We start from the raw sequence: 15,482 nt of genomic DNA on the forward strand, positions 1-15,482 counted from the left end.
TCTCTACAGTATTTAATATTAATATATTTCTAAATGACTTCAGGATGCTGAATACAAAAATAAATATATAAAGGTGTTTCCTTCCAGATAAAATTCAGAAGGCTGTAGTGAGTAATCTCCTCTTTCATTTCAAAAATTTGGTGAGTCCTCAAGGCTTACTCCTGTAGTCTGCGGTGTGCAACATTGATACCAAGTTCTTGAGAAAGTTCTTGAGAAACTGTAGGTTGAATTCCCAGGAGAAATCATACCATACATGCTTTCCTGTCAAATAGAAGGGAAATGTGTTCTAACCTTGTTTTTATACTCAACTGTTTTCTACCTTAGTATACCTTTTTTCAGAATGGCCTTTTTGTCTGTCACCAAGTATAACTACAACTTCTTGATTCCTCAGTGTCATCAGATATTCACTGCTCATTATTCAGAAACCAGTAGAAATTTCTTTCTGTATTCCGTATGTCTTTACACCAATAAGTTGTTTAACCAGCATGGAGGTGGGAGGAAACTTCTGGTTTCAGAAGTTGTTTGGTGTCCTTAAGTAGAACATCAGCTACAGGACTTGCTGTCACTGAAAACATGCAGTGCCCTCAGGCTGAGTGTTTGCAATTAAGTGTAGTAATTACTTTATTTAATTTCTTTTTTTTTCCTTCATTAATTTGTCTGCTGAGGAACAAGTATGAAATTAACACCCTTTATATTCAGAAGTGTATACACTGCATAAAATGGCCAACAGTCTTCAAACCGTCAGATTTTTAATTCTAGGTATTGAAGGTTGACTTTCTCCTCTCTTAATGAGTTCAACAATTACTGAAGTTTAATCATGGCTCTATCCCACTTGTGCAGTAGACCCACTGCTGGTTTCTTGAGAAGGAGCAGGTTACTTTGCTTGGGATAATATAATTTCAGTATGAAGTTTTACGAGATAAGCTTTTGATTCATAAGTGAAACATGTTAATTATTATAACTTATGATGCTCTTGTTACCCTATTAATATTTTGTACTTGATTAATTTTTTAACTTTGACTTCCCCTGAAGTAATGTATTTTGTAATTTAGTGATACTTGACAGTGTCAAAATTTAATGAAGACTCATTCACTGTGGCACTAGTGTGTCCTTTCAGTCCAGCAGATGTAGTTTAATTTTGCATAGTAAAAGGATTGGATATATTTAGTTATCAGAGAGAAAGAAATTAAGATTTGCAGAATGAAAGACAATCCCTCCCTTCCAAAGGGGAGGACCTTTCCCATAAGCTCTGGCATCCTAGAAACTGAATTTACATGTTTGGTACTCTATTTTTCTGTTAAATTTTGTTCCGTTTTTTTTTATTTTTTTAGCCTCTTTTGCCTTTTATAGTAGCCCAAAAAGATTGAAATTTGACATTGCTTCCTTCCTTAGGGAGAGAACCTTCCATCTCAAGTGATACCAGGACAGATTCCTCTACAGACAGCTATGCCTATAAACAGGCACACCATGAGTCTGTGGTCAGTCACTTCTCCTCTGACTCTCAGGGGACGGTCATCTACAATGTGGAGAATGATGCAGCTTCACAGAGCAGCAGGGACACAGGTAGCAAATACCACTATATATATTTGTGATCATTGTCATTAAACATGACTGCACTGGATTTCAGTGACAACTATATATACAATCTTAATAGAATAGTGAACACTGTTTAGTATCCTAAATGTTTTTGGTTTGTAATGAACTGTTGGTGTTCAGAAACAATAAACATAATTTCAAATGTCTTGTTGACTTTTGTAATTAGCCAGACAAATATTCACAGGCATGTTTTCTGTTATCCACAGTCCCACCTGCCCTCTTCTGTTTGTAAGTTGGAGTCTGTTGTACAGTGTCATTGTATGGTTTGGTAACTGTTGCACATGCTACTTACTCATCTATGGGCAGTTACTTAATTTCAGGAGTTTTAGCTGTCTAGGAAAGGCACTTTTTTCACCAGAAACTCCTGTACTTGAGCACTAAGGACTTTCTGTGTAAGTGGGTGTTGGTAGTATTTACTGCACCAGGGAGGACCATAAGAAAATTTCCTGCCTGTGTCATGGAAGCACGTTAAGTGAGAATCTGCAATGAGAAGACAGTGTGTTCCTTTGGACAGCTAAACAGTCTGCATGAACACTCTTTAGTTGAAAAGAGGTTAACTGGAAGTTTGAAGGCTTAGATCTGCTCTATAATTCATGACCAGTGACCCTAGTCAGCCTGTTTCTCCATACAGTGCTAACTTGTAATGTTACTTCTGAAAAAGTAGTGCAGGAGTTAAGGTCGGACTTCTCAAGCATCAGAAATATGATCTGCTAAGTCTGAGAAGATACTTCATTGTCCCTTTTAATAGACTTTCCAAGAAGAGAGCTGTTCGTTGCACCATAGCGTCAACAGCTATCATACTACTTTGTCCTTTTAGTATTGTGACAATATGTATATGTTTGCTTTATTTTAAACAATCATGGTACAAATATTTTTTTCACATCAAAATCCAGCAAACATGTTTCGAGTTCATTTCCTTCATTGCTCTCATTCTTCATTAGAGGACCAAGTAATTAATACGTGGGTTTAGGTTAGCCCAACAGTACTCTTAGTGTTTTAGCAAATATGTAACACTGGAGGTTCCAGTCATAGTCCTAGGTAGAGTTTGAGAAAGAAGGGAAAGCTGGAGCAAAATTTGAGTGATGAGGAAACAAAATTTATGTTGATCTTCAGAGTACAAAGATGCCAAAATTGAAAATGTTAGTGGAAAGTTGTTTATATAGTCTGCAGAAGTGGTGCAGAATTTACTGGATTAGGTTCCTCCCTGCAAAAGTTGTCACGCAGAGGTTAGTAGAAAAAGGGAGGGTAGGGGAATGGTTGCAGACATCTAAGCATGAAGTTCAGCATGTAACCTTTTGTTTTGTCATTTTTAGTGATTTTCTCCTTTTATTTTTCTTTATTCTCCTACTAATTCTATCCTATGTTATTCCCTTCAGCTTAGTCCATTTTACCACCTAAACTCAGTTGTCCTCCCCTTCCCCGGTTCAGCCTTAGCTATACAGTCAGTCTGTCCCCTTAGCTAGCTGCTTGTCTGGGCATTTCCCCTCTTTTTTTACCTACCCAAAACCTTTCCAAAAAAGCCAACTCCTACAACTGCTCAGTCATCAAATGCTGATCCGTGGGGCTATAAAGAAGCCATCCACATTGACCTTTCGTTCTGGGCAAGAGCAGGATTCTTCATTTAGTGGCCATTTCCCCACTACTCCAAACCAGAAATTTATGGACCCCATCCCACATCGTCCTGCAGGGAAGGACCACCACTGGGTTGTATGACCTCAGGCACCTGGGTACTTCGAATGGGGGCATGAAGGGTGGCTGCATAAGCCCTCTTTTGCTTCTAACAACCTGTGCTGCTGAGAAAAAAGTGCGTATTCTGGCTGCCCTATTCGTGTAATTGAGCTTATAGTGGGAGGGAGTAGGGGGCTTTCTGTTTTAACTTGTTTGATTTCATAATGTAACATTCTTAGATGCACGCACAGCCCCTGTAAATACAGACTTTTCCTTTGAGTGTCGCTGTTTGCTTATGAAGTCATCCCACCTCTGGAGGATGAGGTATTTAAGTGATATAGTCAGCAAGAGACACCCTTTATGCATATTACTGGGCACTTTGACAGAAATCCTGGCTTGTTATTTTAGTGAATTCTTAAAAAAAAAAAGTGCAATATATTCGCTAATGTTTCTGGGATTGTAATTCCTATATTCGTGGATTATGTTAGGTTTATTCTTTATTTTAGAGGGTCCACATAAAAACAACAAAGATTGTGTCCTGCAAACTTTTGATTCTTGGCATTTCCTCTATGGCAATTAAATGTCCAGGGACAACAGGACAAAGTTTGCTATTTATGAGATGAGGATAAAATATTTATGCAAAGCTAGTCAGCCATCATTCTGCAGGGCAAAGTTGGCCTCTAATTAGTCTGTACAGACCCTAAGATAGCTCAAGCAACACAAAATACCTTTAAATAGTTTGTTACAGTACGTGAAAGATGCTAATCGAGCATTCCCTATAAGGTTGAAAGAACTTTGGGGAAAAGCTGTTTAACTGGAGAAGTTATACACTCTGAAGTGAAACATAAGCCTTCTCTATCTTGAGGGGAGCTGTGTCAAGGTTTAAGATAATACTGTTCCATCAGTCACTGTGACTGTCCATACTGTGAAGGGGGAAAAAAAAACATTCTCCCAAAGCACTGACTTAATGCTGAGTCACCTAAATGCTGCACATCCTCATCTTCACTGCCAACATTTCTCTTTTACTTCCTTAATTTCTTTTCTTTTTTATTATCTTCTTTCTAAATAATTTGACTACAAAATCACACTCCACTATGCAAATGAATAGCAATGTCAGTCTTGTGTAGCTTTCTTTTTGTTGTTTGGATTCCTTCCCACTCATCTGTTGTAGTATTTTTGTAGTGGTTGTAGTTAAAGTGAATTATTTTTTCAACTGTTGAAGTTACAATTTTATGTGTAAAATCTGCTTTAAATGTTGTTGATTTTATGTTAATTTCTGAAGACGGGGAAGGCCTAGAACAGCCAGCTATTTAGTCTGGGGGCTGTTAATCCACTACTAGGTAGTAGGGATTTTAATTTCCTATCATTCTATGCAAGGATAAAGTTGATGAAATAAAAGCTAGAGAAAAGTCTTTGTAGCTTATTGATAAATTCCCTTCTTATCCTGCATCTCTGCTTGGGACTGCTCACGTGAGTAAAGCCACGCGTGTGTTTGTGCTTGCAGGTTTAGGACTGTTGAATGTGTGAGAACCATAAAACGAGGAAAAGGGCAGTACAGACAACTTGTCACATTGAATACTTTTAATTCACATTTGATATGAAGAAATGGAAAATTGTGTGCAAGAGAAAATACTAGCACGCACATGAGCGATAGTAAGGGAATACTGTAATTTGTCAGCTGATCATGTTGATGGTTTGTGTGTACGCTGGTAGCTTGTGGCAGATGTGAATTAGCTGGCTTAGCCCTTGAGAGCCACCTGAGGCTTCTTCACTGTAGACTAAGCAAACTCAGATTACTTAGTATGTGCTACAGGCAAAGAGAGTACAGATGGATAGTTAGTACAGAGCAGCTGATGATGTACAGTAATTTATTATTACATGGTAACTTGTTCGTGTGTTTGAGTCTTCATACAACAGAGTAATGTCAAGCAAGCTGTCTTCAGGAGTTTCGTGTTCAGGGCCACTCAAACTGAAAAAAATTGCAAACAGCAAGAAAGGGATGTCCTTAGACAAAGCAGAACCAACTTCTTCCTCTCCCTGCGGATGAGCTATCATTAACCAGAGTCTCTGGAAGGGCTGTATTGCTCTTCTGTGACCTTACTTTTGGATACAAAAATTTATCCAGATCTGCCAGTTAGTGTTGGAGCATCCTAAGGAGCAGGAGAGCCCTGCTGCTCTTAGTGTACAGCACACTTGGTCCAAAGGCTCTTGTCATCTCTACTGTGTTCTTCTGTCCTTCTAGGGCACCTGACTGACAGTGAGTGCAATCAGAGGCATGTTTCCAAAAAGAGCTCACTGTCAGAGCGCAAGAGGAGTTCCAGCCGATCTCGGCGAAAAGGAGACGAGGCTCAGTCATCAGGATACCACAGTGAAGGCAAGAGATGTTATTTTATTTCAAATAATTATATCTCTTTCTGCATGTTTTTAAGATCCTTAGTGTGTACATGTTTTTTTCTTTGTTTCTTTTGTCTTTGTATTCTGTCCCGTCTCTGCTGTTTGTGGGGTTTTTTGTTATTGTGGTGGTGTGTTGGGGTTTTTTTGGGGGTGTGAGTCGGGGTGGAGGGGTGTTGGGATTTTTTTATTTCGTTTACTTTTCAAGGTCTGCTTGGAGATGCTGCAAGTAATGCTGCTAGTTTAATATGAAGTTATTTTTGTGGCTTTTACTGTCCCTCTAAACTGCAGGAGAAACCTTGAAGGAGAAACAAGCCCCCAGAACTGCCCCCAAACCATCCAGCAGCACCAGCAGGCTGAGGGAATTTAAAGAGACAGTGAGCAATATGATCCATAGCAGACCACAGCAGATTTCTCAAACCATCCAGAATTCCCCTCGTGGAGGGAGTAGTGTGGATCAGGCAGAAGCACGACCGTCAAAAAGCCTGTCTGCACACTCTCGAGACTGGGAAGTGGAGAGTACCAGTAGTGAGTCTAAATCCAGTTCATCTAGCAGGTACCGGCCAACATGGAGACCCAAAAGAGAGTCTCTGAATATAGACAGCATCTTCAGTAAAGACAAGAGGAAGCATTGTGGCTACACTCAGCTTAGCCCATTCTCTGAAGAGGCAGGTAAGTGTTAAGAGAAGAAAGATTTATTTCAGAATGTGTAGAACTTACAATTCTCCACTATACATTTTTGTTTAAATTAGGAAAGTGAAATTTTGATGTGACATTTAGGTCAGTGGTGAGTCATGTCCTTGAAGGCTGTTTTCTGCATGGTTATTCATGTTGCATGTGTGGTCCTTCTGCTTCGTGTGCTGAATTTCATACATAAGGAAATAGTAAGAGAAATGTTACCATCTGCACTGCTTAAATGGACACAGGACTAGACTGCCGAGTACCTGGAGGATTGTCCCTTGGAACAACCTTTTGTATTGGTCTGTTTTTTTTCTGGCTCATCATGGTATTTTTTCATAAAGGCTCAGACTATTGTGTGGCAAGCATTTTGTGTATCAGTGCTGGGTTCTTGTGAGGATAAGAGCCTGGCAGATAGTGATGACTTATATTGGGCTGCTTTACATCATAGCAGTTATGCAGCTTGTACCTAGATACCTTGTGTTCAGCTTTTCTGGTTTTGAAGGTAATAAAAACTGTAAAAGGTGTGGAGAGCAGGTGTCTACCAGGTCCTGCGTTTTATGCTGTTACACTGCTTGAGTTGCTGCACTCCTGTTTCAGAGTGCTTAAAGGACAGTGTGCAGATGAGAAGGAAGAGGTTTGTGTGACTGGCAGTGGAGTTGTGGTTAGTGAGGGTGCTGTTGCTGACCAACTAGAAGGAGCTAATGGTTGAAAATAATTGGAAGCATAAAGAAATATGCATAGGAAAGAACTGAGAACACACCTGTAGGGAAGGAAGCAGGGGAAGCAAACAAGAGGCAAGTGGGAAGATAGTGAAATCAGTAAAGAAGAGTTAAAAAATAAACATTTCTGTCCTCTGTGAACTAATGTTACATCAAACTCATCAAATTGTAAGTGGTAAAATAAACAATGTAGAAAGTGCAGTAGGTAGACGTAGATTTAAGAAAGTACAAAACAAATATAAACTGGAAATAGAGTTGGGTATAAGGTGAAATGGTCTAGTACAGATACAATTGTTATGGGGAGGAAGGTGTTTTCTTTCTGGATTTGATTGTTACCTGGGGAGAAGTATGGCAAGTTATACTAAAGCAGAGAGATGAAACAATACAATTTTGAATTGGTTATTGTTTAATATTATTAGAAATGCTATAAAAGTATTGGTTTGAGTTATTTTCTGCTTAATTTTGCTAGTTTTACACTAAATTAGAGGCACTGTTTCTGGCTTAAGCATGGCTGAGAAGGTAACATGTATAGATGATTGGCTGCTATCAAAACCTGGATCATCTACCAAGCTATATTTTTCTCCTCTTGACAGGTAAAGAGCTTATTGAGAATGAGGTGAAGGAACATGCTGTTCAAGAAACAAGGTCAAGCCAGTCAAATGTCAGGTACAAACGTAGTGTACTAGGCCGGGGCACACAGCATCATATGGTGGATCAACATCCTCATCTAATACAGAGGATGGAGTCTGGCTATGAAAGCAGTGAACGTAACAGCAACAGCCCAGTTAGTCTGGACATGCCATTGTCTGAAAGCTCAAGCACCCACAGGTAGATAAATTTTAAGACTTCAGTTTTGGAGTGATTGAAGTCTTGATTTTTTTATTTCTATTTTTTAAAACTTTTGTGGTTACATAATGGTTTAGAATGGTTCTTTAAAAATTAAAAATGGCACTCGTAGCTTGTAATACATTTTGGGGGGGACTGGGGAGAAATAGAAGGTAAATAAGAATCTGAATGAATGTAGTTCCTTGTCAGCATATTGATAGCTTAGTTCTAGTAGGAAGGAAACAAACCAGGGTTCAGTTGAATGAAAAATGGTGACTATGATGATGCATCTGGAATAGTTGTACCTATAGTCAGTCCATGATTCAAAAACTCAACTATCAAATTTTACTTGTCCTTTTAACAGGTCATAGGCCTTTTCGTTTCGGGTATAAACCATTGCTACATAGAAGTCTTCTATAGAAATATTTGATGTTTTCGGATTGAGATATTCACTGAAGTCTTGCACAACACTTGCAATATTTATATGCAGAAATAAATAGGCAGCACAATGTGTTTCTCTTGGCTTGGAAAGCTTCAGGGTAATCACAAACTCAGAGAATAGTAGATTTTTCAGCCATGAGAATATGTTGAGAACAGCTATCAGACCTGTTTTAATATGTGGCGCATACTCTTGCAAAGGAGTTCAGAATTATTGTCCTCCCTTGTTTCTCCCAAGATCATCTTCTGGTAGACTTTATAAAGTGAAATTAAAATGCAAGTGAATGTTGGTGATGATTAAAAGAAAAAAAAAAAGTAAGATATAATTTCCCATGGGGATTAGTAAAATTACAAACTGTAATTACTCTCTTCTTGGAGGGACATTCATATGAAGCGAGCAGGTGGATTGGTTCCTGCCTGGCGTAACATCCCAAAATCTCACAGTAGCAGCATCTTGGAAGTGGAGTCTACTTCATCAATTGGGAGCTGGGCAAACAGCCCACACACCATTGGAAATGGTAAGATATGCTTCCTCGTTAGCAGTGGTTTTGCCAGGTAAAGTGTTTTTTACTTTTTGGATGTTTATCTTCACAGTGAAATTATGAGGAAAGGGAAAAGAAGCACAGAGGAACCTAACACAGTTTTACAAGATGTAACTTAATGAGATTTTTCCAGAAAGGGTTACCAAAAAAATTCTTGAGATATTTCTTTTATCATGTTGCTCTGGCAACTTTTTTGAGCATTGACTTAACTGGTCAAGTAATTTATCCTTTTCTTTCACATAACTCAGTGATCTGCCATCTGTGGAAAATATCTTCACAGGGATATCTTGTAGTAACTTAGATTGATAAGTCCTGAAAAGAAGCTCATAATGCTAGACATAATTGTCAGAAATGAGAATGAATGTTTACAAGATGCTTGGGCTAAGTCTGAGCTTTTTTACACATTTTTTTCTGATTATTTATCATTCTGAGCAAATACTTTTATTTCAGAAAACGTCTGGTCAAGGGAGAGTGAGGATAGGAGACACTTTTTGAATACAGGTCATACTTGAAGTGAGAATGATGACCAACTGATCTCTGCTATGTTGACTAGGATATTGATATGCTTTATTTTCCTCCCATTTTCATTACTTATGCAGTTAGTTGACAAACATCTCAGTTAGAATCCATTTTATTTACTAAAGCTAATGATGTGGTTAATTTGACGTAGAATTTATAAATGATAAGCACGCTAAGAAGCCTCAAGATTTCAGTGTAAGCTTAGGGTTATCTCTTCCAGTGATTCTCTCTGTTCCATTTGCTATTTCTTGGGTCAGTGAATCCAGGGAATGATGGGTTGTGTTGCAGAGGAGCTTGAAGCAATACTGCAGCATTTCTGCCAATCACTGACACAGAGAAAGCAACTGGAAATCAAATTACTTGGGTAGGATTTTAAAGCAAAATTTAACAAAGCAAAAATTGTGGTCTGAAATTCTGCTGTCTTTGCTTGGTCAGTCTGTTACTTTCTAATGTTAATTGTATTCTCCACTAATATTTCTTTGTCTTTTAAGGGACAGTTTAAAAGATTTCACTATAAAAACATATTTCTTTGTGGTTGTTGTTGGGTTTTGGGTTGTTGGTTTTGTTTTTTTGGAAGGTGGGGAGATGTTTGTCCCTTTAAAGAGCGAACTGGACGAACTGCAAGAGGAGGTGGCAAGAAGAGCGCGTGAGCAAGAGCTACGCAGAAAAAGAGAGAAGGAAATGGAGGCAGCAATGGGCTTTAATCCCCGCCCCAGCAGGTTCATGGATCTAGATGAACTACAGAATCAGGGTAACTTTTTGAATGCAGTATGCTTTGCAAGATTGTAATGCTGAAGTTTTTTGAACCTTATTTCCTATCGTGTGTGTTTCTTTCTCTCCCTCCATTACAATTTTCTACTTCAGTTAGTGAAAGACCATCTGTTTTAGACCTGTAGAATGCAAAACCAAAAAAGGTGTTTGGTATTTTGACTAAATGCCTTCTCAGAAGAAAACAACCAAGTAATGCAGAGGTGTTCTTAGTATATTTGCCCTTTAAAATTTTATGTGGTGATAAAAAACACTGCTAGTATTGATACCTAGATTTAGCTAAAAGGCTTCAGCCAATATCTTGCAATGAGCAGGGCTGTTTGTTCCTTTCAGGTGCCTCAGGTCCACCCACAGCACAGCTTGCCCATTTGTGCCATTGTTCTGTTTCTGGTAGCATCACTGCCCTAAGCAGTGCTGCTTGATCCTTCCCGTGTATTTTATGGCCTTTTCTCCCTGTCCTGCTGTGCGGCCACGGCACAGAGGTATGAGCAGGTACTGTGGCAGGCTTAAGCTGGATTTAATATTGAAAATCTGAGCTGGGTTTAGCTTGCATATCTTTTCCAAGGAAAAAGAACTGGAAGCAGCAAGTCAACCAAATACTAAGTTAGATTGTCTTTTCCATGACTCCTCATGTTTCTGACAGGGAATGGCAGCAGAAAAGGTGTAATTAGAAGGATGGAGCTGCAGCAGAAGGAACTTGATGACAAGATTCACATGTAGTAACTTTGTTTTAGCCCGCAATCTCTGTCAGCCAGTAAGGGGAGTCAGAAGGTGGGATGAAGTGCACTGACACAGTCAAGAGTCAAGACATGAAAGCATGTCGTTTGCTGCTACAGGACAGAGAGGAAGGAGAGGGACACCCCATGGCATTGCCAGCTCTGGGCACAGTACAACCAGTGCTCTGTAGCCATTCCAACTATTCCAATTGCCAAGCTGTCACTTTACCAATGGCAGCTGAAAAATCTGATCTTGAGGAGAATGTCTGACACGGAGAATGTTTTTATATTTTTTGCTGACTGTCAGTGAGCTGTGGTTATACTTTACAGTCCTGCTGTGACCTGGTGAAAAATTCTGATGTGCCAGATTAATGGACTTTTTTTTTTTTAATTATTACTAGGGGTAGTGTTTACTTTTGTAACATAAAAATTGAAAAGTAAACCTCTCTTGTTGAGTAAGAGAATGTTGTCTTCTCTGCTTCTCCAGCCTGAAAGAAAAGAGCATGTTCTCCAAGATAGCACTGCACTTTGATCTCTTGTATTAGTTGGTAGAAACAAAAATTGCTTGCTCAAAAGAAAGTAAACTAGAATAATGCTTAATCACAAACAGTACAACATTTAAGGAATTTCCATGCATTGACTTAAGACCAGAGGAAGCTTCTGTTTATACCTTTTAAGCCTTTCCCCACCCCAAAGACCTAATAGCTTAACATTAACAGGCTGCCTGACTGGCTGGAAGGCTTGCTTGTACAAAGAATTGCGGAACACTTGACTCATTTTCCCTCAAGTAAAATGCTAAATTCATGCAAAGAAAGCTAACTTTAGTGTACTGGCCTTGATTACAAAAATCAAGTAGCCTTGATTTTGAAACTGAATGTGCTGCTTGATTAACTCACTGCTCTAACAACTCTCACTTCTCTCTGCAGTACTTTTAATGAGTTCTTTGGGTTTCTGGTATAAAAGAGTTTGTGTTTGTATCTGTGCACGGTGCTGCTGGGGAGCAGACCAGGCTGTAGCATATGCTGCACAAGTTGAGAAAGCAGACACAGAATCGTAGGGGTTGGAAGGTACCTCCAGGGATCATCGAGTCCAACCCCCCCGCCAAAGCAGGTTCCTTAGGAACATAATTTACTGTTGGTTGATAAAGATACTTGACCATGTTCTCGACCACAATGACAAAGACATTCCATTAAAAAAACCCCACCCCTATCAAAATGAAATGTCAGATTTTATGTTGTGTTTTCCCCAGCCTCCTTTGAATGTGTACATTTCAGTCCATAACTTGTGACACCAGATTGTTTGGGCATTTCCTCCTCTCTGGAGGAAATGATGGACTGGGAGTGCTGATGCCAGAACATGGTGTTTCATCTTTCTCTTGTGTCCAAGGATGATTTATCCTTCCCTTAGCCAACACTTCTCTAAATTGCTGCAAAAAACTCTTGACAGTTGTCCCTTTTTTCTTGGCTTCTTTACGCTTGTGTTTTATCTCCTAAAGCTGCAAGACAAGGTTTTCATATCTGTATGTCTCAGTCACTGGGTGTATGCACTGAACACGCAGTTGTAGAATTATTTTGTTCAGGCATATCCTTCAGCCTGAGTTTTGTTCCCCAGACATCTCAGTTGTTTCATTTTGGGTTGTTTTGTGTGGAAGTAATTGGATGGCCAAAGAGACAGATGATTTTTGGCAGGGAACTTAAGATAGCATACAATGAAAGCCCTGATCTGCTAGATTTCTTTTATTGATACTTTTGTGTCAGATTTAATTCTAAATTTAGATGAATTCCTAATTGACAGAAGTCATCTGAAACAACTCCATACATCCAGACCATCTTTTGGACTGATTTAGACTGTTGAAAGTAATCTAATCAGCCAGTACAACTCTTTCAAGTAAATGCATTTTGTAGAAAAAAAACCCGTTTCGTATTGTTTTACTCTGTGAATGTCAAGCATCAGGGTGTCCAAGCTGAGCTGCCACGTAGGCGAGGTTAGGTGATGCGGTCTGGGATACGCACAGCCTCTGCAAGACTCCATCTATGGAAGAACTTGGCAATCACAAGTGGGATGAGGGTAAGTGAGGGTTCTGCACTGAACAAAACCCAAATGAAGGGTGCTGCCCGTTGCAGGGAGGAGTGATGGCTTTGAGAAGTCGATGCAGGAGGCAGACTCAATCTTTGAAGAGTCGCTGAATCAAGAGCAGAAGGGAGATTGTGCTGCAGCTTTGGCTCTCTGTAACGAAGCTATATGTAAGTAACTCTAACTGCCTGAGCTATTGCGCTTTTGACAGTTTACTAATATTGTAGAAAAATGTCTGAAACATCAAATCATGTTAAATGGCCAGGTAGAAATAAGGGGATACAGACGGTCTGTAGGAACGTGCAGGGAGACAGAATCTTATTTCCCAGCATTCCCCTTTCGAGTTCTAGTCCTGTTCCTCTCCATCTGTGTTGTTCATGTTTGCATCCATTTTTGTTCTCTCCAGCGTTGTGGCAGTAACAGTACTGGGGTGCCGATGTGCCCTCTTTGGTGCAAAATGTTGTATTTCAGCAAGCACCTGGTAGGTAACTCCCCCTGCCACTTGGTCCTCAATTATTTTTCCCAATCTGCAGACCAAATTACAAAGGGTATTAAACTCCCCTGTTTCTTGTGGAGGGTGTAGCAATAGGAAGGAAACAGTAGCTCACTCTGGAGACCTCTGGATTAACAGAACTGAGCTATGCTGTACCTGACTTTCATGAAGAAGAAAAAGCATTAGGACATAGAAAGGCTTAAATGCATTGTGACCTTTGAGAATGTGTGCTATGTGATTTCATTTTAATTTTGGTCTTTTCTCCATTATGACTGGCTGGCTGTCTCACTCCATGCTCCTCTCTGTCTGTATAGAATGGCTGCAGGCAGAGTGGGTAGCTCCTGTGCATTTGCATTTAGCAGTTGGCTCTGACAGACTGCGGGGTAAGGGACACAGCATCTAGCTGTGTGAGAGTCCTCTTAGCTTCCATTCCAACAAGGTATATGCTGAACCTCAAATCCCAGCTGGGTGTTCCCTCACATAAAGGGAGTCCCAGGTGTGGAGGATACGGAGGGAGTGAGGGTAGATGACAGAATGCACCAATGTGGTAGGGTTGGAAAGAGCCACTGTGAAGGGGGTGAGAAGTTGGGCTAAAACATAGATAATTTTTTTTCTTTACTTTATTTTGGTTTAGTTTCAATTAATGTTTGGACACCTTGCTAAGCTGAATGTGCATTAATGGAAACAGTAGCATCCTTGTGAATTCTTTTGTGGCAGTATTTGCATGGTCCATGTTTTATGTTTTTGCTGCATCTTTTCTTTTTCTTTTTTTCTTTCAATTTTATTCCTTTTTTCTGTTTGTTTTCTGCTATGTTTTCTTTTGCATTTTAGCTAAACTAAGACTTGCCATGCATGATGCCAGCGCTAGCACTCACAGCAGAGCCCTAGTCGATAAGAAGCTGCAAATCAGTATCCGAAAAGCCCGGAGCCTCCAGGATCGTATGCAGCACCAACAGCCATCGCAGCCGCTGCCGCCGCCAACCTGCCACCCACCACAGGGCGGCACCGTGGCCCAGTCTACAAGGTAGTCCCAAGTCTATCACCTAGACCCGGATCTGAGCTGCATCTGTGAGCAGTGCAGTCTGGAAAGAAATAGCAAACTATCTTTATCTATATACTCATTCCCCTGGATAGTCCAAATCCTACAGTGTTACTCCGTATTCTTTACTACTTTAGGCTAAATCCTTTTGTAAGATGGTCAAGTATCCTCCTTTTCTTCCCCCCACCCCCTGTCTTTATAGAATAGTTCAATGTGCATGTGTTTAAAATTGGTCTGTGACAGAGAATTGTAGCAGTCAGTGGCTGGCAGCATTGATATTTTATGCACCAACGGGAAGAATACAAGAGACGATAAACTGGCTAAAAAGGGGGGTGGTTCAGATTAAATGTGCAACTACTTACAATCAGAAACAGTTTTGGGACTCAGTAAAAGTGTGTCCTACAGGAAAAATCTTGCTGTTACTGCTTCTATGTTGGGAACAGCAACCAGCTTGTTCTAGTGCTCAGTAATTTGAAGACTGTCAAGTACACTGATCTTTTCTTTCTAGTTCACTTCAATAGTAGTGCACTGGTACAACTCTTGGACCCAGATCCTGATCCTGTCACCTTGACTACTTTCCCTGATGCTATATCATTCTTCATTTTCTTTCTGTGCATCCCGGCATCCTGTAGCCTGGCTTAGCAGCCTCTTCAGTGTCTCTTCATGATTCTTTCTTTCATACTGACTTTAGCATAATTAACTCTGCTGTAACTGATCCTTTCTTCCTACCCTCTTTAGCATGCAGCTTAATCCTTCTTTCTTCCCATGCCATTCCCTCCTAGTACTAGACCATCCCTATCGAATTTCTAGGCTGTTTCTTGAACTTACTTTTCTTCCCTCTCTCCTTGCTTACATGTTCCATTATTAGAAGTTTAGATGAAATATCTAGATGAGAATCCTTTTTCTTTACTTTTTTTTCATTTTAAAAAATACCACATACAGCTATACACTAAAACTCAGTTAATTTTCACACCATCCAGGCTGTAGTTCATGATGTTCTTTTCTTTTCCTGCA

The 15,482-nt window shown here is 39.8% G+C and overlaps 1 protein-coding gene across 1 annotated transcript in view; it reads left to right on the top strand.

Moving 5' to 3' along the window:
- USP54 (ubiquitin specific peptidase 54) overlaps window positions 1-15,482 on the top strand; it is a 50,104-nt gene that overhangs the window by 24,661 nt on the left and 9,961 nt on the right. Inside the window, exons 10-17 of the mRNA XM_084265402.1 lie at window positions 1,393-1,563; window positions 5,507-5,638; window positions 5,947-6,327; window positions 7,649-7,883; window positions 8,697-8,836; window positions 9,957-10,130; window positions 12,987-13,106; window positions 14,261-14,453. Coding sequence (XP_084121528.1) covers window positions 1,393-1,563; window positions 5,507-5,638; window positions 5,947-6,327; window positions 7,649-7,883; window positions 8,697-8,836; window positions 9,957-10,130; window positions 12,987-13,106; window positions 14,261-14,453 — 1,546 coding nt within the window. The remainder of the gene's footprint in view (window positions 1-1,392; window positions 1,564-5,506; window positions 5,639-5,946; window positions 6,328-7,648; window positions 7,884-8,696; window positions 8,837-9,956; window positions 10,131-12,986; window positions 13,107-14,260; window positions 14,454-15,482) is intronic.

Source organism: Gallinula chloropus (assembly GCF_964237585.1).
Source record: "Gallinula chloropus genome assembly, chromosome: 5".
NCBI classification, from domain to species: domain Eukaryota; kingdom Metazoa; phylum Chordata; class Aves; order Gruiformes; family Rallidae; genus Gallinula; species Gallinula chloropus.